Source organism: Poecile atricapillus, chromosome 2 (genome assembly GCF_030490865.1).
Source record: "Poecile atricapillus isolate bPoeAtr1 chromosome 2, bPoeAtr1.hap1, whole genome shotgun sequence".
NCBI lineage: Eukaryota > Metazoa > Chordata > Aves > Passeriformes > Paridae > Poecile > Poecile atricapillus.
In genome coordinates this window covers 117,528,694-117,552,510 of record NC_081250.1, presented here as the reverse complement: position 1 = coordinate 117,552,510, position 23,817 = coordinate 117,528,694, and the positions used below count along the sequence as shown (strand labels likewise).

The 23,817-nt window shown below is 36.0% G+C and overlaps 1 protein-coding gene across 8 annotated transcripts in view; it reads left to right on the top strand.

The window, feature by feature from the left end:
* Window positions 1-23,817, top strand: part of ASPH (aspartate beta-hydroxylase) — a 120,443-nt gene that overhangs the window by 59,927 nt on the left and 36,699 nt on the right. For all 8 annotated transcript variants that reach the window (XM_058833813.1, XM_058833811.1, XM_058833809.1 and 5 more), the window contains 5 exons: window positions 2,191-2,232; window positions 14,597-14,685; window positions 16,448-16,534; window positions 19,585-19,735; window positions 20,730-20,866. In XM_058833813.1, the coding sequence (XP_058689796.1) occupies window positions 2,191-2,232; window positions 14,597-14,685; window positions 16,448-16,534; window positions 19,585-19,735; window positions 20,730-20,866 (506 nt within the window). The remainder of the gene's footprint in view (window positions 1-2,190; window positions 2,233-14,596; window positions 14,686-16,447; window positions 16,535-19,584; window positions 19,736-20,729; window positions 20,867-23,817) is intronic.

Genomic DNA, 23,817 nt, shown 5'->3' with positions numbered 1-23,817 from the left:
CATATTATCACGTCCCTGTCTTTGAGAGAACACATTTTTAGGCCTTTGTCAGAAATAGCGTAATTAAAACCTTTTGCACCATTGAAATATGCTAGGGATCAGTGTGAAAGGAACAAAGCAATATGTGCTGAATATGATGCTGAAGTGAATTCTTAGCCAAGTGTGAATTCTTAGCTTCAGAGCTAACAAGATCAAGTTGTGATGAATTTCAAAATCAGCTACCTAGAAGGAGAAGTGGGAGTATTGAAAGATCATTGGAGAAGCTTTGGTGAAGTGAATGGCAACTAATTTAGCAGAATACAGGCTGAAAATAGTCTGAGAGTTTGGAGAACTGATTCTAGTACATAAATAGATGTAGAGAGCTGTAGGTTATACGTTGCAGGAGTCTCAGGAATACAGAAATGTGAAGCCAGACAATAAATGGGAGATAAGAGCAGGCTTTAGAGTGAGGTCGTCATATGTTGTTCTTCCTGTGATGGCAAAGAAGCTGCAGAAGTAACATGAATATCCAAGATGTGACCTAGAATGGAGTAGAGAGGAGAGGCCAGGTGAGAATCTCAAGTGTTGCTGATAGAAGAGAGGATACATGGAAAATGGGGGCTGACTAGCATGATGTATTATGGTAATGGGAGGTGGTAAAAATAGAAATATGAATATATATAAACTGGTTTGTGTGAAAACTGTAAAACTAAACTATTATTTAATCTGGGGCTGAATCATTGCTCCTTTTAATGGAGCGTTTTGGATGACATACGGCCATTTTATTGATTGTGTGGTATGTGCAAAAAAAATACAGAAGCCAGGGTTTTAGAAAGTACTGCACAATGCTTTCATTAATATACTGCTACAGTAATAATTGTCCCTAGTATGCAATTGACTCTATAGATCTTTTGTCATTTCTTACAATTTAATTGACAGTCTAGATCTCATGATTTAATTGAAGAGGTGAATGACTTTCAGTGTGATCATATTTATTTAATTCACCATATAATCAAGTTAATGCTCATTCTGCCTTGTACTGAATATAAATTAGAGTTATAGTGTCCATACATTCCGGAATGGCAGTTGTCAGCCAGTAGTAAAGGGTGAAATTAGAGTGTTAAAAAATTTGGTTTCATCTGTGTGCATAATCCAGTTTCTTCATGAAAGACTGCAGTATTTTCCTGCATTTTTAAATGACATATTCACACTATAATGCTTCTGAGCAGTCAGTTTAAAAAAACGTGAAGACTGAGTATTCAGACAAGGTGTCTCTAAATTACTTGGAAATTAAAGAAAATGGTTTTTTGTATATAAGAATACGTCAAAATTAAACAGTACATGTTAAGGAGGACAGTGACTAGCTAAAAAGACAACAGACCTTGCTGTTTAGTGTTCTCTAAGTTTCTTAGGAGAAAATATTGGAAGCTTATTTGGAAAAAAATTGAATTGGAAACAGAATTACATTGTTAGAATTGTGAGGCAAGATGCTCTGTATGTTATAGAGTAGGGCAGGATCAAAAAGTGTTTAGGGGTGGGAAAAAGATCTTTATGTATCTGCCACCTTCATGAAATCCACATAAATTATTTTTGTCCAGGATTTACTTTGCCTTTGCTACAGACCATCTTAATGCTTACTTAACATCTACCTCTGCAGTCAGATGTTTGCAAAACACCTGTTACATTATTTTAAAAAAAGACAAAAAGACAAAAGCTTCCAGGTGCCCAAGTCACTTCTAAAAATGAGACTGAAGTTCCCAACTGATTGTGTTTTTCACATTTTAACCAAATGTATGCATTAAGATAGTGTTTCCAATAGATTCTAGTTAGTGAACAGATTTTCTTTCTTGCAAAGTAGCTTGCATAATTATACATTTTATATTTATATATTTTTATATTTATGTAAAATTATACATTTTAAGTGTATATCAACAAAATATATTAATATCTAGAGGAGAAATTCTGTGAAATGTTTTGTGATGGAAGCAATATTGTAATATTTGAAGCATCTGCATGGAAAGAGACCTTTTAGGTAACTGTATAGTTCAGAAAATAATCTTTGGTTATTTTAAAAAATAAAAATTAAACAGAAAGTCCAGTTGACTCAATTATGTTTTGAGTATAAATTGTAATTTTCTTGTATCTCTTTCTTACTGTAAAATGTTAACATAATAAATTTGTTTCAATAAAATTATATTTTTAATGTTCTAGGGAAAAGTGAAAAAGAAACTGAACAAGACAAAACAGAAAAAGGTAAGTCTGAAAGTAACATTTTGTTTGGAAATTCAAAACCATGCTTTCTGGGAAGATTGATTTACATCAAATTAAGCGTAGTGAAGCTTCACTCCTGTACATCTGATGTAGATAAACCGCAGTTGAATAAACGTCCAGAGAGCATGTACTTTTACAGATAAACACTTAGTTGTTTCCAAGGCTGGCATACATCAGTGTACACCAATCAATCTTACCTGGTCACAGAATGGAATGGTTGAATAATTGAATTGGAATTATTTAGATTAGAAAAGACCTTTAAGGTCATCAAGTCCAACTCATAACCTAGTATTGAGCCATGTCCCTAAGTCACACATCTTTTAAATACCACCAAGACAGCCTGGCAACCCTTTCAGTGAAAAAAATTTTCCTAATGTCCAACCTGTCCAAGAGCAGCTTGAGGCCATGGCCTCTTGTTCCATCCCCTGTTACCTGGGGAAAGAGACCAACCCGCACCTCACTGCAACCTCCTTTCAGGGCACTGTAGAGAGCAATAAGGTCCCTCCTAAGCCTCCTTTTCTGCAGGCTAAACACTCCCAGCTGCCTCATCAGATTTGTGCTCCAGACCCTTCCCCAGCTCCTTTGCTCTTCCCTGGACATGCTTCACCACCCCAATGTCTATCTTGTAGTGGGGCACAAAACTGACCCCAGGATTTGGGTGCAGCCTCTCAAGTGCTGAGTACAGGGGGACAGTCACTGCCTTGCTCCTGCTGGCCACACCACTGCTGATACTTGCAGGATGCCACCTGGGCACAGGGTGACTCTTGTTTCAGCCAGCTGTTGACCAGCCCCCCTGGCTGCTTTTCCCAAGGACAGCTTTCCAGCCACTCTGCCCCAAGCCTGTAGCATTGCACTGAGTCATGGGATGGTTGTGACAACTCCTGCTATTTAGGACTAAAATGTTCAGTGTCATACTCCTAGTTTAGTATTCTGGAGGTTGGAGTTCCACCAAGTTCCTTCTGCATCTGAGGGCAAGAGGCAACGTGGGCTACTTGGCCCCTGGAACTGGGTTCAGCGCTGGCAGCTGTGCTAAGTGTGAAGAGACAGGTGACATGCAAATCAGTCCTTGTCAACAGCATGATTGCCTAGTCTGTCTTATGTTAGGTAGGAAGGTGCAGATACAGAGTAGAGGGAAAAGAAGTGAGATTTTGCTGAAAAGCACTGTGAAGCTGCTCTCCCTACAATGATACTTGTTCTGGCCCCATGTGTTCCCTGTCACTGCACAAAGCTTGCAAAACCTCCTTCACTGGGGTTATGGCTGGTTGCTGACAAAACCCAGAAACCTCAGGGCCTGTGCCAAGGGATTCACTAGCTCTACTCCTTTTTCATTCTGTTTCCATTTTCTGTCTGGCTGTTATTTTATACTTGAGTACTTAGGAGTGCTGCTTTTCCAATATTTTGGTATGGTTTATTTGGTTTTGTTTTGTATATTGGTATTTTAAATATAAGTTTCTAGGACTGGCAAACTTCAAACATTTTATTTAAGTACTAAATATGTCACATGTAAGCATTACATATAAAAAGTAAAAAAAAAAACAACCAAAATGTCTTGGAAAGCTTGGCAATTTTGCCTACATTTCCACTTATTGGCAGGGTGTATCTTACTGCAATGGATTAACATATTTGATAGTAGGAAAAAACTCACCATTATGTGCTACTTTTACTGACCTGTTAGAACAGTATAATAAAATGACATACAAGAGCCATCTAGTATGGGTAAAAAGCAGTCAGAGAGACAAATGCCACCTTGTGTAAGAAACTTACTATTATGCAACGTTACTCATCGAAACCTGTACAAGAGCTTTTGGCCATGAAAGTATGACAAAGTGGAGCTACTTTCCTTTTTTGTGCTTTGTGGTTTTGTTTCTTTCTAAACAGCAATTAAATAAATGTCACTGCAGATTACAGGATTTCTATAAGGTAGAAAAAGGGATAGTTTTGTTTTCCAGGTTAAATTGATAGGATTTTTCATCCTACCAGGAAAAACAACTGCAGCTTTTTAAATTAACTTACTTTGTAGCTACACTGCTTGTGTGATTTTCATACAAGTTGAATTTTGTTGAACTTTTTTCATAGTTTGAGCTTTCAAGTTTCCACTTTCAATAAAAGTGGATAGCTAAAGATGTCCTAGTCACAGGAAGTGGTATAAAGTACTATTGATGTGGTTTATTTTAAATTACCATAACATGCAGCAATAAATTGATGAGAGTTGAATTATAAAATATACTATACTGTAACTGGTATATGTAGAAAACTTAAGGAGTTGGGAGTTTGAAACTCCGTGTTTGGTTTGGGTTTAGGGTTTGCTTCTGATTCTGAGAGTACATTCTGATGTGGAAGCCTGCATTTGTTTTGTGGTACTTGGACATACAAGTTCCAAAGAGCCTTCTGTGCAGAAAGTATTTAGAACTTTGAGTAGCTCTTACAACATGATTATTTTTTACTGTGGTAGCCTTCATAGTACTAGGTTAGCAAGGTGTCCTAATAATTATGTAAATTTCAGTATTCAACGGTATTTCATCAAGTTTATTAAGTCTTACTGAAAATTCTTTGATATTAACAAAATCCCCCTCTGGAAAGTCCTCTAAAGAAACAAAAATGAAAATAAACTTGTTTCTAACATATTTGAGTTGTATTCTTCATCTTCCCCACAAGAATGTCATCAGACTTTATATTTAAACAAGTAATTGAAATGGGATGGGTATTCCAGGTGAATCTAAGTAATAATTCTTAAAAGGGTTTCACAAATAGTGCAGTGCATATTGCAGACATACATGCCACATCCATAAGGTGTCTTTCCATCTGAGGTGGTTTTAGTTGTTTTTCATCACATAGACAAAAAAAAAAAATTTTTAAGTAAGAAGCCTAGTTTTTCTACTTCTATTGGATATATATTAAATATTCATTTACATTGGTGAACAGATATAAAAACTGAAAAAATAATTCTCACCATGAACATGTTTGCTTCATACAGTGAACTTCAGCATAGGTGTTATAATAAGAAGTAATTATTTTCCCTTTTCAAAACTGATAAAGCTTGGCTTTAAAGTAAAAATGAGTGCTGTTTGGCTCGAAAACTCAGTTGCACGGTATTAGGGAGAGAAGTACACAAAAGGCAGGCTTAGGACAATGTCATTCCACAAGTGGCCCTGCCACCTGGTATCATTTTGATAACAGGTCAGCATTCACCACTATTTACTCTAAGTATTTACCGTTGAAGATATGTTGGGTTCCACTGTGATATTAGTAGAGATCTAATCTGAGGAAGGTAAAGTGCTGTTCTTCTGACTAAATGCAGGGATTTGGTGCAGAGTAGGTTCAGTTATCCCCTAAATTCCATTGGGAACCTTCACCAGAGCTCTGTTGTCTGGAGAAAGAGCTTGCATGGTTAGCTCACCTCCAGTGTTGTCTCCTCAAGTTAGGTGGACTGAGTTCCACCCTTGCAAGCTCTATTTATAAGAGTACACATAGTACCTATTGATCTGTAAAATTGATACAGGCCACAATTAAATTTCTAAACTGTGTGTGAGAATGATCTGTGATCTATGTACAGAATGATCAACACAGAAATGTAGTTGTCAAAGTCCAAAACTGCTATATAATGCCATTCTGAACTAAATATATAGGACATTAGAATATTACAGTGTATTTCTGAATAGAAAGTCAATGCAGAAATTTCTTTCTGGTTTTGTCAAAGGATTGCTTGAATCCAGGCTTTGAGTGAAGCCAAAAGTCTTAATGGTGAAAGAGAGGTGAATACATGAAAAACCAAAATTATTCTGCTGTTATTCCTTATGATCAACATCTAACCAACCAACAATAATTTCATATGAAAAGCCCTGTAGAATACTTTTTACTGCAAGGGAAATTGTTCTGGAATAGCTGCAGCTAAAGATTTATTATAGTCATTAGATTCCAGCTTTATTAGTCCCTAAAATGCCTCAGTTTTTATTGTCTGATTACTTCCCTAGATAAGTTGATTATAGTGGTTTTGTTTGTCCTACCAATACAGTTTAGAAAGATCTTTTAATTATTGTAGTGCTCCTTGCTTTAAATTGTCTAGATGAAGTTTACTTGATTTTATACCTTCTAAGTTATCATCTATAGAAGCCCATAAAACAAGTAGACAACTTACACTCTCTGTATCTCACCTAATGAGCTTCCCAAACAACAGGACAATGTCAGTTTTTCATCATCACATTCTCATTCAAGTGCCCACTGAGAGGCAGCGCAATTTCCAAAACTAATTTGGGTAATGATATGGGGCTAGTATCAGGAGGGAGGACAATTACTTGAGCGAATTTTGAATTCCAAGTAAAAGTCTACTAATATATGTGCATGTTCTTCAGAACATAATTGAAACTTTGAACAGGGAAGACTGGTGGTGGATGGCGAAGGGAATTAGTAAAACAAGAGGTTGTGAAATTAGTTGGAAAACCACTACAGACCATGATATCAGTATCTACTTGTCATTGTCCCACCCTCAGAAGTTGCCATTCGCAAGTTGCCAAGAGCATTATTATTGAATTTGTATCACAGCAGGGATAGGAGGGTGTTTATAAAACAAAGCCTATGATGCTCCCCTGGAAATTGCTTCCTTAGTTTTTCAAAGTTTAAGACAGAGAACTGATAGGAGGAGCCTTTGCTGCAAGTGACTTACAAGACTGCATCACATGAAGGGGTTTTTATTTCAGATTAGCTTTAGAGATGGCATAACATAAGGAGACATAACTATATAGTTATAGCCTCTACAATTAAATAATTATAACTTCTATTAAAACTTTATTTAAGACCCAAATCATAAAATTATAGAACAGTTTGGGTTGGAAAGGACCTTGAAAGGCCATTTTGTCCAACCCCTGCACTGAGGTAATTTAATTTTCTGCCAAGTGGTAAGCACAACATACAGTCGGTGGAGCAGGATTGTTCCAGTGTACTTTTCAAAACAGAAACTGAGGGCCACGTGTCCTCAAGGTGGCTGTAAAGACCAGCCTTTATCTTGAATCACTTATACCTTATAAAGTAATTAAAACCGGGTTCCTAACTCCTCTCTGTTTTGCATGTGAGGAATAGCAGCTGTATGATCAAGGAAGGCACCAGGAATGCTCCCTTGACATTATAATGACAATATGAATGAATCAATAAGTGAATAAAAAAATCAAATTACAAGAACCAAACCACATTTACAAGAAGGTTTGTTAGATAGGGAGTAGTGACTTTCCATCCTCATGTTTCCTCCCCCCAGTCCACAGAGAGATTGCAATGTTACTGTCTTGCCGTTTCTGAGGAACTAGAAATTTCATTAAAGACAAGTTTAACGAGAAATACTTATGCTAATATGTAATAAGGACTCTCATAATCACAGAGCAAGCCCAATTGACTGTAAATCTTACAGCATTAGTTTCCAAAAACTGAAGCCAGACTCTTTATCCTGTGCGGAAGGCAACCTTCCCCCCAAAACTCCAAGTCAGACCATCCAGGCTGTCAGTCATTGCTCTTGGTGTACAGACCAGGTTCAAAATGTCAGCTCCAGCACTGCAGGTAAGCCTGTCCTCCCACCCCACCAATTTTTCTAGGCTCCAAACATAAGAAAGCAAGCAGAAGGCTTAGGAAGGGAATCATTAGTACTGAGAGCAAGAGGGAAGAGGAGAAAAGGGCAGCAAGTGGAAAACTGCCTGAGGTAGTCCTAGTTTAGATTTCCTTCTGGCCATGGTTGCACATCAGCTGCCAAGCTCTCTGTTTGTGGTGTCCTTCCTTGCATATCTGTTGGGTCAGAATAAAACCACAGAACTGGAAAATATCTGCTCCCAATAATTTACAAGACACAGGAGTGAGAGGAGATTTGTCTTAAGTCTATGGAAGTGCATACTGTTTTTTAGATATGAACACTAATTGTTCTGGAAGTGTTAATAGCAGCATGATGTCATCTTCTATTTAATTTGCTCAGGATGAAAACTGTACATGTATCCTTTGATCAGAGACTCAGAATATGTCAGCAATGACAAAATGGTTCATGCTATGTCTTGTGGTAAAAATACCCCAACTTTTTAAATTATCTTTTCAGGAAACAAGAAGTTGAAGCCTTTACAGTGTAGAAAATACCTTCAGCCACTCAAATTTGCTATCTGTTAAAATGCCAAGTGCATGGCATCTCTCTAGGGTAAAAAAAGTGTTAATTGTGAAAGATAATCATGATAGTATTCAATATTTTTGTGCAATTCTGGCTAATGATGTTAACTGTTTTGATGTACCAGGCTGATACTTAATCAGACAGGTCATCAGTGTTTTTTCTTTTCGGAGAAGCTTTTCCTTAGTTTGGATGATGGTGTTACATTTCAGATGAAAATGTGAAATTGAGAGGTTTCACACACACAACCATTCCCACTTCTCTGGAGGCTAGAGAGGATTCATTTACTCCATTATAGAAGTGGTATTACTAGTTATTTGTGACATTTCTATGAGTTTTTCTCTATTGTTTTGGGGTCATACGTAATCAATTTTTTGGCCATGTACTAGTTTTCTCTTTTTGTTTTCCTTGTTATCCATGCAACTGCCTTAACATAATTGTCTGCTTGGTGTTTTATACTGATTTCCACCCTTGGGTTCTGCTCCGTTACACAGGAATTTACAGATATTTGAACATGTGAGGACATTTGTCTAGAAATTCTTTAAAGTTTTAAGTCCTTGATTATTATATCTTCAGGCAGCTTTTCACATTAGAAGCTATCAAGAAATATAATTCTGTGAATAAATCAACGGTTTGCAAAATTACTTTTCTGATGCTGTTTGGACGGTTATTTAAGGTAAAAAGTTCTGCTTCAGATGAAGATTTACAAACTTGATTTTTTGAATGTTATTAGTATTTTATTTTTACAGAAAAAGCTAATAAGAGCAGTGGTAATTGAGATTGCTTTCTGTCACAAGACAGTGTTTTTAATCACTTATGACTTTTTTTAAATTATAGCACTGAAGTGAAATTTTGCATTGGGAAAAGATTTGAAGCTTCAATATTCTATTGCTGGCATGGGAGGGAGGAATAGGAGGAATCTCAGCTACTGTGATGACTGGCACAGTGAGTTTATGTGGGAGTTTCTTTGGTTGTCAAGTGAGAGAGTGGAAGTTACCTGCATAATTACAGTGTTGGCACTAAAGCACATTGACATATAATAGTATATTACAGAAATTGTACAACATATGACTAAGTGGGACCCTCAAGCTTACTTTGTCTCTTTAGTTGACTGAAAGCCTTATCAGCTGTGTGCATTGTTCTTGGCAGATGCTCACACATCTTGTTATTGCAAATTTTCAGTAATTAGAATTCCACAACTGCCCTCAGCAACCTGTTCTACTGTGCTTGCTCAGAGATAGTACTCCCAGATGTTCAAGACAAATTTTTTGTTATTGCCATTTTAAGCCTTCTCTTATCCTGTGATGATACAGAAAATAATTTATTATTTTCATATCTGTAGCTGTTTTACAGAGTAGTGTGTACCTGTCTTCTCATGGCAAACTCTTTATTACTGCCTTTTTACCCTTTGTTCTTGCTTATTGTTGCTCCCCTCTCCACCCCAAATAAAGGCAAAATATTTTTTAACCAATCTTCAAGAGTGATTCAATTATGCTTAATAGTCTAGTTACTTTTCCTTAATTTTGTTGTGATTCTCTTGTGGTCAGAAGAGTATCTAGCAGTGTGTTTGTTATCATTCAAAAATAATTTCTCTGTCCCTTGTAGAAGTAAGACGGTCACTGCTTTTGGTGATGACAAGGTGCTTTTTAACATAAAACTAAAACATGCCTGGTATTTTAGTTTTCATATGCCAATACATTTATATGAAATATTTAATCAAATTTCATTGGATGATATGACAGGCTATTAAGTTTACTGTACATTAATGTAATACATTGTAATACATTGCTATTTCTATTTTTTTAAAATTCTGTATCTTGGTAAGTGAGATATGAGATTTCTTGTCATCACTGGTAATTGTTTATTCTCCAGGACAAGAACTAGCATAGAGTTTTATATAGGACTTCTTCCTAGCTTGCTGCTTTTTCAGTGGAAACTGTTTTCTCTAAGGAAGTCTTCAGGAATCCTATGACAGCAGTCCTAGATAGAATGCTTATTCTTACATCCAAAGCTATTATTGAAAATCCTCAGTAGTATTCTTGAAAGCCCACAGAATGATACGTAAAAGGATTATTACCATTTTAATGCTCAACCTGATTTGGACTACAGACCAAATGTAAAACCATGTGTGATCATGCATGACTTCAGTGTCATGGTGAAATTTGTCATTGAAGAAAAATTACCTGTATTTTCCTCTGAAAACAGATAAGTTAACTTCTTTGTATCATTGAATTTAATATATTGGGTCACATCTGCTAAAGGATTATTGCTCTAGAAGGAGGCAATGGATAATTTATTAAAATACCCCTGCAGGGAGATAGCAGGCTATCTGGTTAATATAGAGGAATGCTTGATGGTTACACTGAAAGCTCCCTGGTGAATCCTTTAACATAGGAATAGAACGGGAGATGAAAATGACTGCTCGTTATATGCTGTTTACTGTGTTATATTGGTGCCTAGCACATGAATAATATTTATGTTAACAGCTCCTTTCCAGCTTTTTATATTGATCTCATGCTGGTCTAGAGCTGATATATAATTGTACCGAAAATAGGAAGATAATACTTTTTTTTTTTTATAATGGAGGGTAGCAAATAGGTTCTTCCAACACATCACCCTAGCTGGATATGAAAGATATTGTATCTTTGTGCCACAGGCTTGTAGGATTTTAACTTACTTTTTCTATTTACTTTTTTTTCTGAGCTGTTTCTCATCTCCTTGTAAACTTAAATGAACTGCAGAGAGTGTCCCACGGGCAATGGGAGTTTCTTGGTGGGTGGGAAAGCTTCTTTCCTTTGCCTCAAAGGAACCTCACTGTTGATATGCTTACTGAGTTTGAAAAGGACCAAATGACTCTGTCTTTCCATGAATGCTGAAAGCTAAAAAGCTGACAAATAGCTGTCCTGTCTCACTGAAATACAGTTCCTGCATAGCTGGCTAACCTTATATAAAGATGTTTCTTCATGCTGTAAGAACTGAGAATTAACATTTTAGTTGTAGTTTATGCTACTTAGAGAACAGAAACTAAACCAAATGTTTGGTGGTGATATCCCATTGGAAGCTCCCCAGATACTGAGGTACAGATACCCAGAAGAACTGACATGCCTCAGTTTTCTTGCTAACAGCAAAGGACAGTTTCACATGGCAGCAAAGAGCAAAATGAATGAAAAAATCCTCAAGGCCACTTGCTTTCATTGGTTCCTTGGGTTGTTTCTGGGTTCTTCCACTCCTGCTGTTAAGCAAGCCAGGCCTTAGAAATAGCAATGGTTTCTTGAAAAACTGAGCTGGCATATTTTTTAAAATGAAAAAAAAAAACCCCATATGCAAAATCCAACATATATTTTGCATGTTATGGGCTGTTCTTTTCAGGCCCAATGACATTATATGAAGAACTTCTCACCACACCTGTCAGTCACTGTGGACTGAAGGTTTGGGGTGGAGGGATTCTCACACAGCTGTTTCTGTGAATTTTACTGGATTCAAGGGGTGTGAACACCTGGAAGAGAGCCAGAGCTGTGCTCCTTAACCATTATTATCATTAAATGCATGAAAAGGCAGTAAAGACATTGCTTTCCTATGAAATGGAAGATACTAAAGTAAGACAGAGTAAGACTGAGGTCAGTGACAGGTTGGAAAACATTTCTCCTACATCATTTATGGGGAATAAACAAAAGGCATTAAAAACATCTATATTACTAAGAAAAATGCCATGCTTCTCTTTAGTCAGTGCAGTTCATGATAACTACATTCTTTAAGAGTATTACTGTGTGCTTCAGTATAAATGCTTAATTTCAAATCAGTTACAATAAAAAACTTGGAACTGCTTAGGGAAGCAAATCCAACATATTAAGTTATGCTAGTTGTGAGTGTATCCTGAAAAAGGAGTAAACTCCTCAATGTCAGGCATTTTAGTTTTGTTTTTTTTTCCTCTCCTTGTATCTAATGCTTTGAAAAGTTACAGTCCCTACTATTATAAGAGCAATCAACAGACATATAATACTAGTACATTGCTGTTTTAGTACCTTTTATTTATACTTTTTTTACATTTAAACCTTTATACAACCTTTGTGAATAAAAAAATGGAATTTAGTAGGATAGCTTAAATTCTGTTCCCTTCCTGCTCCTGAAAAACAATGGCATCTTTTCAATTGTGCATACCAGCACTGCAGAAGAGTTTAAAAAGGTAGTGTAAGAAAAACTCCACACAGAGCTGTCTAAGTTCAGCATTGAAAAGGAGAGTAAAATCTTACACAGAAAGAAACAAAAGTAGTCAAGGGTGTTTTTTTCATTCTATACAGATATTCAGACTTATGAGATCCTCTAATGACTGGATGGACGTAATATTGGTTTAGCGTTGTCCAAGGCATTGGTCTTTCTCTAAGGTTTAACACAGACCACATGATTTGTCTCCCTAAAACTCCGTGTAGGATCAGAGTCTCAGAGAGACAGTGTCATTTAATGAATCATGAGCACAGCTTCCAGTAGCATTTGGAGGATTTTGTCATTCCTGAACAGTGCACCTGAGGGCTTGGGAAGCAGAATAAAATGTGGATAGTTACTATAATTTGTTATATTGCTTGCTACAATACTTGCTACAGCATTGCAGTAGATGATGTTAAACTGTAGGATGTTTGATTTAAACTTTACACATACCAGATACAACATTCCCTATTTAAACTTCTACAAGGAAAATAGTAATTTTACTTCTTTTTCTGCTATTAATGACCCACTTTCCTTAGAGGCGGAAAAAGCAGTAATGCATAATTAAAGCAAAAAAGATGTGCTACTAATTACAGATATACTTAATGAGTAGTTCTATCAGACAATATGTATTTCCTCTACTTGTGTAAGAAAAGGTGGAATCTTTTTTTCTAATGAAGTGCAAATGCAGAGTTAAGCTGTAGAAAATGTAGAAGAAACCAGTTGTCATATCCTTTCAGTAGAGTACTTCCACTTTTTTAATAACTAGTATATTTAATAACTAGTATACTTGATGTAACCAGGTAGACATTTAGAATAAGCTACTATGAGGTAAATAGCTGTTTAAATTGACACTAGTTACTTAAATTTGCTTCAAATGCAGTTTACTTTACACAATTTATTTCAAGGCTGATTTGCTACATACTGCTGCTGCTCTACTGCTGTTCTACAGCTTACTAAGCTGTAGAAACTTAATCACTTAAATGAGTCTTAACCCAACATTTCAGTGTTTAATTAATCAGGAAAGCCAAGTACTTAATTTTTTGGATCCCTCCTAACCTGAGTAACTGATTTCTATGAATTCATCTAACCACAAAATGGATAAGGTTTGAAGAGACCACAGTGGATCATCTGGTCCAACCTTCCTGCTCAAGCAGGATCGTCCTATGGCACATGGTACAGGATTGTGTGCACACAGTTCTTGAATATCTCCAGTGAGGGAGAATCTACAATATCTCTGGGCAGTCTGTTCCAATGCTTGGTGAACTGCACAGTAAAAAAGTTCTTCCTCATGTTCAGGTGGAACTTCCCATGCATTAGTTTCTGCCTGTTTCCTCTTGTCCTATTGCTTGGCAGCACCGAGAAGAGCCTGGCTCCATCCTCATCACCTACTCTTAAGATATTTATACGCATTAATGAGGTCCCCTCTCAGTCGTCTCTTCTTGAGGCTGAATAGGCCCAGCCCCCTCAGGCTTTTTTCATAAGAGAGATGCTCCCTTGATCATCTTTATTGCCCTCCACTGGACTCACTCCTGGAGCTCCATATCTCTCTTGTCCTGAGGAGCCCAGAACTGCACACAGTGGTCCAGAGGCAACCTCAATAATTGCTCTAGACAAAGCAGACATATTTAGTCACACTTTTTGGAAATTACTAGTATGCCCTGATGATCATGGTTTTCATCATACCATAAATGTGGAAAAATAACAGTTCCCTTTGCTCTTCCACATCAGTCGAACCACTTGGGACAAAAAAAAAAAAAGTCCTTTACTGTCATGTGACAAAAAATGCTTTATTCTAAACTTAACTGCCAAGTTACTCAATTTGAATGTCTGAAGATTGCTTTTTCATATAGGAATTTTTGATTCTAATAACTAACAAATCAGTTTCTTTTCAGTGTAATTTGAAACTGCCTTACTTGAAAATTATGCACTTTGCCAGCACACTCCCTAGCTAAGTGTTACTCCAGACAATTGAAATATGAAAAAAGTAATGAACTGTGTGTTTGTTAAATCTTCCAGCTAAAAAGAAGAAGAAGCCAAAGCTCTTAAACAAGTTTGATAAGACCATTAAAGCTGAACTAGATGCTGCAGAAAAACTACGTAAAAAAGTAAGTTTTAAATGTTTCACTCAGGGCAGTAGGCAGTGGACAAAAAATGAATAAATTAAAAACTTGGAAAAAGGGAGAATGAATTTTCACTTTGTGAAATATTCAGCACATATTTGTCCTTCAAGTTTAAATCCGGCTGGATAGTTTATCTTAAATGTTTTAGTTGTAAGCATCTGTCTGTTCATGTTTGTTTGCTCACTGTTAACCTTGAAGATGTGTAGCTTAATCATTGAATTTCTGCTTAAATGGATCATATGGAACAGGGTAGTTCTGTCCTGTCACTTTGTCCAGTTGATTACTGAAGTCAAGTGCTACCAGAGGAGTTTGTGTGTGTTAACAGGGATCTCTTTCAGTACGTGTTCTGATGCCTCGTGAGCACATCATTGAAGTAGGTGTTTTTTCTGTTGAGATTCTGTGTCCTGGAAGTGCCTCTGCTGCTGTACAGCTGCTTAGGGCACAAAACAGATGTCCCTGCTTCTTGCCAGGGGCAGCAAGACCTTGATGTTAATCAGTCAGTCAGGTTGGGTAGTTCTGAATTTAATAACTTGACCATGAAAAACAAACAAAAAAAACCCCAAACTCTTCAGTCATCTCCCCTTATAGCTTCCAATTTTAAACTTTTTTTTAATATTTCAGAAAATAATGCTTTTGCAGAGATGTTCCTTTTCCAGAGATGAGATTAAATAGTGAAGGAAGACTGTGGCTGTTAAAAATGAGAGAATTTAAGTCTTTTAAATATAGTCCTTGTTAAAACTCTGATATGTCTAGAAGACAGTCCTAGCACATAAAGAGCAATCACAGATCTTTGCTGTACCCTAGATTTGAGGTGGATAAGCAGTGAGATACACTATTTTCAGTAAAACAAAATAAAAACCAATTTGGTCATTGCAGGTGCAGGATTGTTCTTGATTTTCAGGACATACTTTGCAGTTTTGACTTTATCTTGCCATCTATGCAGCCCCAGAGTTCTGGAAGGTCTGTGATGGGACTGGAGAGCTATTGCATCGGGAGCACTAACCTCTGGCAGCCCCTGCAGCAGTTCCTCACTAAAAACCTTCTTTACATGCTAGAATACAAAAAAAAAAAAAAAAAAAAGGAATTTTCATACTTCTTATTGCTTAAGCAATTAGTTAATTTGAAATAGGCATAATAGAAACATTTGATGAGCCTGTAGGGTCAGCTGCTTGACTCTTTTCCTGCTCTATTTCTTGGTAAGTTATATAGGAATCAGATGTATATAATACTTGAAGATAGCAAGGCAGTTGTGTATAATTTATACAGATATAACTCGTATTTATAAAGCTGTAAGGAGGTGGAAGTGGCAGCAAGGTCTATTGCCAAACATTGCTAAGCAGTTCTTAGCACCTCTTTGACAGTGGAGTTGTCTGTTCTCAACGTCCATCAGGAGAATACCACAGGTACCCTTACATTCAGACTTGTAGTTATGATACAGTTCATCATAAGAGTTATGCAGAGGGAAAATTTCCACCTATGTCTAGAATTTTCTTCCTATTCTCTATCATTTTTGGTCTGAAATTTGTTATTGGCAGTAGGATCTTTACTTTTTTATACAGACAGGTTATTTTCACCTCAGCATTTTATCCAGTCAACAGAGGGAAAGTGAATAAAGTATGAAAAACAAAGTTATTAATTTTAACCATGGAAAGTAGATTATATTGTTTCATAAATAATGACAGTTATTTCCTGCATCCTTTAGCATTTTTATTAGATAGAACTGCTGATAAATATCTCTGCTTTTCAGGGAAAAGTTGAAGAAGCTCTAAGGGCCTTTGAAGCATTAGTGAATCAATATCCACAAAGTCCTCGAGCAAGATACGGGAAAGCACAGGTATGTAGGAAAAAAAATTATAGGTGTTGAAAAAGGCTAAAATAAACATTTTGTTTTACCAATAGAGTTATAAACACCCCTTGGAATTAATTTATAAATTTGTGGAGGTTTCCTAGGTAAAAAAGCATCATGTGATCTGTCATATTGTATCTCTTTCAGTCAACCGTCCTTCCCCAATTACCTTGGCAGCTTTTGTGGAACTTCAGTGGGAAGTATTGTAAATAACAAAAAATAAGGTACATCCTGTAGATCTGAGGAGAACTGTCAGGTGAATGGCAAGAGATAAATACCACGTAATGGCCCAGTGCAGGAAGAACAGGCAGAACCTCCCTGTTACATACTATTTGCTGTACCTGGTAAATCAACATATCTGTCAGGATAAATGCTGCTTTTTGCTCTAGTGGGAATAGAGAAGAGGATTTGGAGTTTTTAGAGAGAAAGAGTTAAAGGATAAAGAACACAAATTCTCAGGCAGTGAGGCTTAATTAGCTTTACTTGTGGAGTGAGTTATGTTTTAGGTGTTTCCCTTCAAAAAAAAAAAAAAAAAAACAAAGCCCAGAAGAGATCAGAAAATAATCTCTACATTTATTATACTTTTAGATTGTGTTGAGATGTCTCAAAAGGGAATAATATTTGAATTTTCCTTAATAGTAGGATAATCCTGCTGCAATAAAAGACTCCTTGAACTCATGTTAATCAGGATGAACAAAGTGAAGCCCTCACTGTAGGATAGAATGGTGCTGTTGGACAATTGACGGCGACCTTGGAGTCACAACCAGTTTCCACTTGGTTAATAATAGTCATGCTTAAACCAAAGCTGTGATTATCCAAAAATCTATCACACAAGCACTTGATACACAGCAGACCAAATTCTTCAGTGTCCTCTGTGGTAACAGTCTGCTGAACTCTTTGCCTCTTTACAGTAGGAGACCACTTTGTTCCTACATGTGATGAACTTAACTCTCTTAAGTTACACTTTCAACAGTTAGCCGTTTTTACAAATCTACTCATTATATTTAATAGAATATGCTTCCTGCCTCCTCAATGGCTTTAGGGAGAGATCACTGCAGCTAGTTCTGAAATTTATTCTCATTCAGAATTCCCACCTCAGTGACCCAACTTCCTTTGTCCATTTCTAGCAATTTGTAGTCACTTACTGCTACTTTAGCAATACATGAAAGGTCAATACAGACCAGGATCTGAGGAAATTGTTATATGTGTTTTCTGGGAGTGTGTAAAAACAATAAATTAATTTTCTCTAGCCTTTGAAGGTTCATACTAGCCATCTTACTGAACACTTATAGAAATATTACCAATGACAATTTTATTGAAGCCAGTATGTGTAAGTTCAAGGTGTTTGAAGGAATAGGAAAACCATGGGCATCAGACAGACAAATTATTAAGATTTGCACTGCATCACAGTATTTTTTTAAAACGGGTATTCATACCAACAAAATGCATTTAAATTTGCTATTTCTCATCACTAACTAAAAGTGAAGCTGCAAAGAATAAGGTTAAAGACCTTGAAGATTAAAGGTGAAGAAGGTCAAGAATTCACCACAGAACTGTACTTCTCCATTTCTTTGAAGCATGAACCAACATTATGTGCTAATTTTTTAGATTAGGTTTTTAATAAGACATGAGGATTGATTTTTTTTTTCTGTACCTTTTAATGACTTTAAAAGGCAACTGTTTTCCAAAAAAATTTGCAAAATATTTCATTATTGGTGTGGTTTTCAGAAATATGAGCAATTCTTTATATGATATCTGAATTACACTTGAGACAGATAAAATTATACTCTACAGAATTTATTAACATCTTTACAGCTGGAAAGAACAATAGGTTTTTAACCTTCTTATATGATTTCTACTGGTGAAGTTATGCAGATTTTATGCTAACAATTTTTGCTTCTTTGTTATGTATCTTTAATATTATTTGCCCTGCAATTCCTTTGAAAAAAGAGAAATCAATTTCATAGCAATTGTACATCAGAAAAAATAAGTTATTGCTTAAAACTGATTTCTGAATTTGTCTCTGAAAAATGCTTGATGAACTGTTTAGCTGAGTAACCATACTTTTTGGTATTTCCAATACTAAGTTTTAAAGCAACTGAAGGAAAAAATTAAAGGACAGAAGTGCAAAAAGATTTCAGATACTTGCTATAACATACAGATAACACAGTTGAAGCAATTTCATTTAATTTGTGTCTTTGATGCAACAGTGAATTTAAATAGACCAACAACAGCTTCTGCACCATCATGCTTGTGATACACCTGCCACGGCTCTTGCCTTAAGAAAGAACATAAGCCAATAAATATTGAAGTATTTGAGAAGAATGCATTAAACGTGAAAATTCATGCATTTCTATAAACAATTCAAAGTAAGCCTTTAAAAATTCTGCATTTGAGACAGTCATTTGCAGCTATGGAAGCAAAGTATGAACATGCCCTACCACAGGTGAGATCAGTCATAACTTCTGTTAGATTCATTGAAGCTATAATTTCACTGTAGAGAGCTCATATATCCTTTGATCTGCTTCTGAATTTAATGAAGAAGTTTAAGCTTTGAAGGAGTTGTAGGGTTCATATTCTATCAATGCATGCAAGACAAAAGGCAATTCCTAATTCATTTTGGAAGAAAGAGTGTAAATAAATTTGTCAGAATAGATGAAAATGTTTATTGGTGTGTTTTGATTTGTGTATTGCTTCCAGAGTGAGGTTTAGTATGCAAATAGTCCATAGGCAAAATTTTGCATTTCTTTTGTGTTATTAAAACAGATTGCTTCATCTGTTTTTGAAAGCAGAAATTATGAATTCTACAAATATTAATCAAAAATCTGTGTTAATGAATGTTTTAGGTGCAAATTTTCTCGTACTTCTCCTTTCAAACACTTTGTAGGTAACAAGATTTAATGGTAATTCTAGTGTACTTTCCCATAAAGCACAACCCATAGTCTAACAATTCCATAGTTTGCCCAGTAAGAAAATAGTTGGTTTTAAGACTAACAGATTATTAGGTGTTCTAATAATGGTTTTGTTGTTCTTTCTAGTCTGAAGATGACTTAGCTGAGAAAATGAGAAGCAATGAGATGCTGCAACAAGCCATCAACACTTATGATGAGGTGGTTAGCTTGCCAAATGTCCCTTCAGACCTGATAAAACTGAGCTTGAAGCGAGAAGCAGACAGGCAGCAGTTCCTTGGTAAGTTTGGAGGATGGTATAAAAATTACAGCAGTTGTCTGAGCAAGGATTTCAAGACATTGCTAAGGATTTTAAAGTGATAATTCCACTGAATTTTTGGTTGAACTTGTCTTCCTAGTATCTTAAATGAAAACCATTTTTACATTATTTAATTTTTTTCCTAGGGAACTAGTGTCAATAATTTAGGATAATAGTGCCTGTAGAAAGCTGCAGCAGATGCTATGAGAAGCTATGATGATAGGTGGTCAAAAATTTTATTTACAAGGAAGAAAGTTTTCTTTTTCTACTGAAGCTGAAGAAAATCAAGAGGAAATGACTGGCATAAGCAGAGTAAACATAAGCAGAATAAACTTTCAGTAAACATAGAGAAGAATGGAATTGAACGCAGGGAGAACAGCCCCAAGATTTAGGTTTTAGATTCTAGTTTTAGATCTTAATTCTGTGGTGTGTGAGAAGTGATGATTAGAATATGAGGCACAATCAAGAGTTCTCTTCCCATGGGTTGGATTTTTAATATCAAGTTGTTTTGATCTTGCTTTTCCTTAGCAAGACCTCATTTAGGAAGTCAAGGATCATACTTAATTTTAAGCACATAAAGCATGACAACCTTCATAATGGAAGTAGACTAGAACTTACTTAACATTGGAAATTAATTAAGAATTAAGATGAAGTTTATTATTATATGTTTACTTAGTTTTGTCCAGTGCTTTGCTCCAAAGATTAAATAATGTTACTTCTGCACTGTGAAAGGTTCTCCACAAGAGGCTGCCATAACACTGCGTGATTGCAGTGATTCCCTGATATATTCCTGGTACAGCTACACCCACAGTGACAGCCAGGCAGCTGAATGTGCTCTTGTCCAGGTTTTCCTTCTTGATTGTCACTGAAAGTGGACCACTTGCCTCTGATTTGTGTTTCCTTAGATGTTGTGTAAATGTCTTGCTACTGTTTCTTATATCTGCAGTTGTAATTAAGTCTTGTTCAATCAAATCAGGTCGCATGAGGGGTTCCCTGGTTACTCTGCAGAAATTAGTTCAGCTTTTTCCCAGTGAGACTTCATTCAAGAATGACCTCGGTGTTGGTTACCTCTTGATAGGAGATAATAGCAATGCTAAGAAAGTATATGAAGAGGTGAGTTTCCATTCCTGCCAAGGAAAATTATTGTTAACATTATGTTCATTTCAAATTTTGATAGATTTTAACTTTTTTTAGTTGTTAAATATATCACATGTGAGATTTTGAGGGGTTAATACAGATACTTTTTTTTTTTTTTTTCTGGTGCAGTTATCTTTAATATTAATTAATATTTTCTGATAGTGTCACACTAAGTTTTTCCTCATTGACAGAGGAATGCAGATTATTTCCATATACTCAACTCTTCTACCTTCTGGTAGTCAGGTTTGGAATATATTGATAACACATCCAAATGTGTTGTAAGTAACATGTAATATGTAATGCATACTATAAAAAAAAAGAGATAACCAATCTTCAAGACAAGGGAAGCAGAAGTAAATCAGTTTCTTTACAGGAACAGCATCTCTAACCATGTGATCAAGTAGATCAGTACTCACAAAGCTATTTAACCTTAGTTTTTTCATCTTTCTGTAAGCAGCTTAAAATTTGTTTTTCATTCATGATTTTTGTAGTGTGGACAATTCATTGGAGTTATATTTCTGTCTATGCTATGGTTATCTGTCTGGGGAAACTTTGCTCTCAGGAAAGGCCACTCTGCTCCTGTGATCCAGAAACCTTGTTAACATCTGGAAACTGTCTGAAAGATGTGGAGTTTGACATCACTGGTAGAACACAAACTTGACCAGGAATGGTCTTGTTGATGTTGGCACGCTTGTGGTGCTTGTGTAGGACAGTCTTGGTGGGGTAATTGGCTGTTTATGGAGGCTGGAAAGGGATCAGCAGGATTAGTGCCACCTCCTGAGAATAAAGGCCTCATTTTCCATCCCCCACATCTGGGAGGCTGAAGAGATTCTCATCTCTGATAACTTCTCAAAGAGAAGGAGAATGTCCAACCACCTGGTTAGAAGCAGAAGCTAAACACTAGGAATACCATTTTTTCCCTCAGGCTCCTCTGGTAGTCTCAGATGTTGCCAGAATAATGTTTGCTTTGCTACTTTGGCTACTTTTTAGATCCTTCCATAAAATGTTTCTGTCCGATGATTTTTGGCTTGCTGTCAAAACTTTTCAGAGGATTGGAAATATTGGCCTTTTATACAGAATTTATTAAACAAACCTGGTACTCAAGCTGCAAGGAATTTAAGAAAACAAAAACATACTCCTTTTGGTCAAGATTTTCCTGTGCAATTATTCAGTGTTTTGTCACAAACAACATAATTGTTAGAATTTCTCAATAATCACAGGGATTTTTATAGATGGAGGAAGGTAATGAACCTGCTATATAATTACTTTGATACTGTTTTATATACTTCGGAAGAAATATATAGGGCTCTGATTGAGAACAGGTCTCAACTGGTTTGCTTTTAGCATATTGTTTCCCAGTCTTCTTCATCCAGTGTAATTACTCTGTTTCACAGTTCACTAACACTGAAATAGAACAGAGCATACTGGTGTTCTGTCATTGCAAAAGGAAGACAAATTTACTTTTTTTAAGACTTGGATTAATTTTTTTAAAATCATGGTGGGTTTGTCCATATTTTACATATTACTAAGGCTGAATTCCAACACAATAATGTAATTTTTTTGTTGTAATTCCAGATAAATTTACACTAAGGATTTTAAGAAAGAATACCCAAAGAAACAGGGAGAATCTCATGTGTTACCTGCTTTGGTTCTTGGTTTTACTGAAGGCTTCTTGCATGATTTTGGGCAGATTGCTTAGGGGCTACATGGCCTGTTTTGGAGTGCTCTCTCTGCTCAACTATTGCAATGCTTATTTAGAAAGTTCTTGGTTTTGAGCTCCTACCAGAGGTGCTCAGATTCTCTGCATGGTAGAAAAAAGGGCAAACTGAATAGTGGTTCTGAGGGCCTCAAGGAGATGTCTTGCTCTTCCCATGGTTTTTGAAAACACTGGGAAACTTTTGAAGTGTGACGAAGTCATTCTCACTTGTGTAATCTTTTGATACAAATATGTTAAAAGAGCACAGACAAGAGCATGAACTCAGTGCTGCAAAGTAGTTACCTCCAATATTTATGAATCCTGTATTCTGTTTCCCGCTGTAGGGATGTTCATACATTTTATTCAAGTGTTCTTTAATGCAGAAAGTGCAGACATCTTAGAGTTCAGTACACATCCTCAAGAGAACATACCCCTTAATCAACTTAAAGTCTCAGTTTTTGTTGATTTCCCTCTAGCCTTGTTCATGGTTGTCTAAGTTCCTGTGTATTTGGTACTTGTTTCTGCTGCTCAGGAAAATTCCCAAGTATTTAAATATTCTTCTCTGTGGAAGAACTTAAACACCAAATTTCCCATTTCCAGGGAATCTCCTAGATTTATGGGCAAAATCTTAACTTCCTGCTGCAACATTTCAATTTCAATTCAATGTTACTGATTTGTGTTAAGAATGCACTGAGCACATGCAGCCAGATGAACCCTTCACAGGTACTGTTCCCTCCATGGGATCACAGTACATACCATTTCAGACCAGACTAACCTGAGCTTGCATCATCTCCAAGGAATTGAATAGAAGCACAGGGAATCCTAGTGGATGAAAACTTTCTGGTTTTCCTTCACATTAAATAGACAGTTTACTTATTTTCCAGTCAATTCTTATTTCTCTTTCCAAATTTGTTACATCTTAGCAGCTTATTTTAAAACTCTTTAATATATTATTTTTTTATTCTTATGTATTTGATATAATATTAATATATTCTTATAATTTAATATATTAATATATTCTTATAGTTTCTTCTTTTAGATACAGAAGCAATGTGTATAAACACTGAACTTCAGACTAAGAGAGTTTTTTACTTCCAACTGTAGTGTGGTACAGTATAACTTGCCCAAAATATACTTTTCTAGTTTGTGTTTGCCAGAATTTTTGCTGAACCACAGATGGAAAATGGTGTCCAGCTGGAGAGGATTTCGGTTTTGCCTCAAATATTAAATA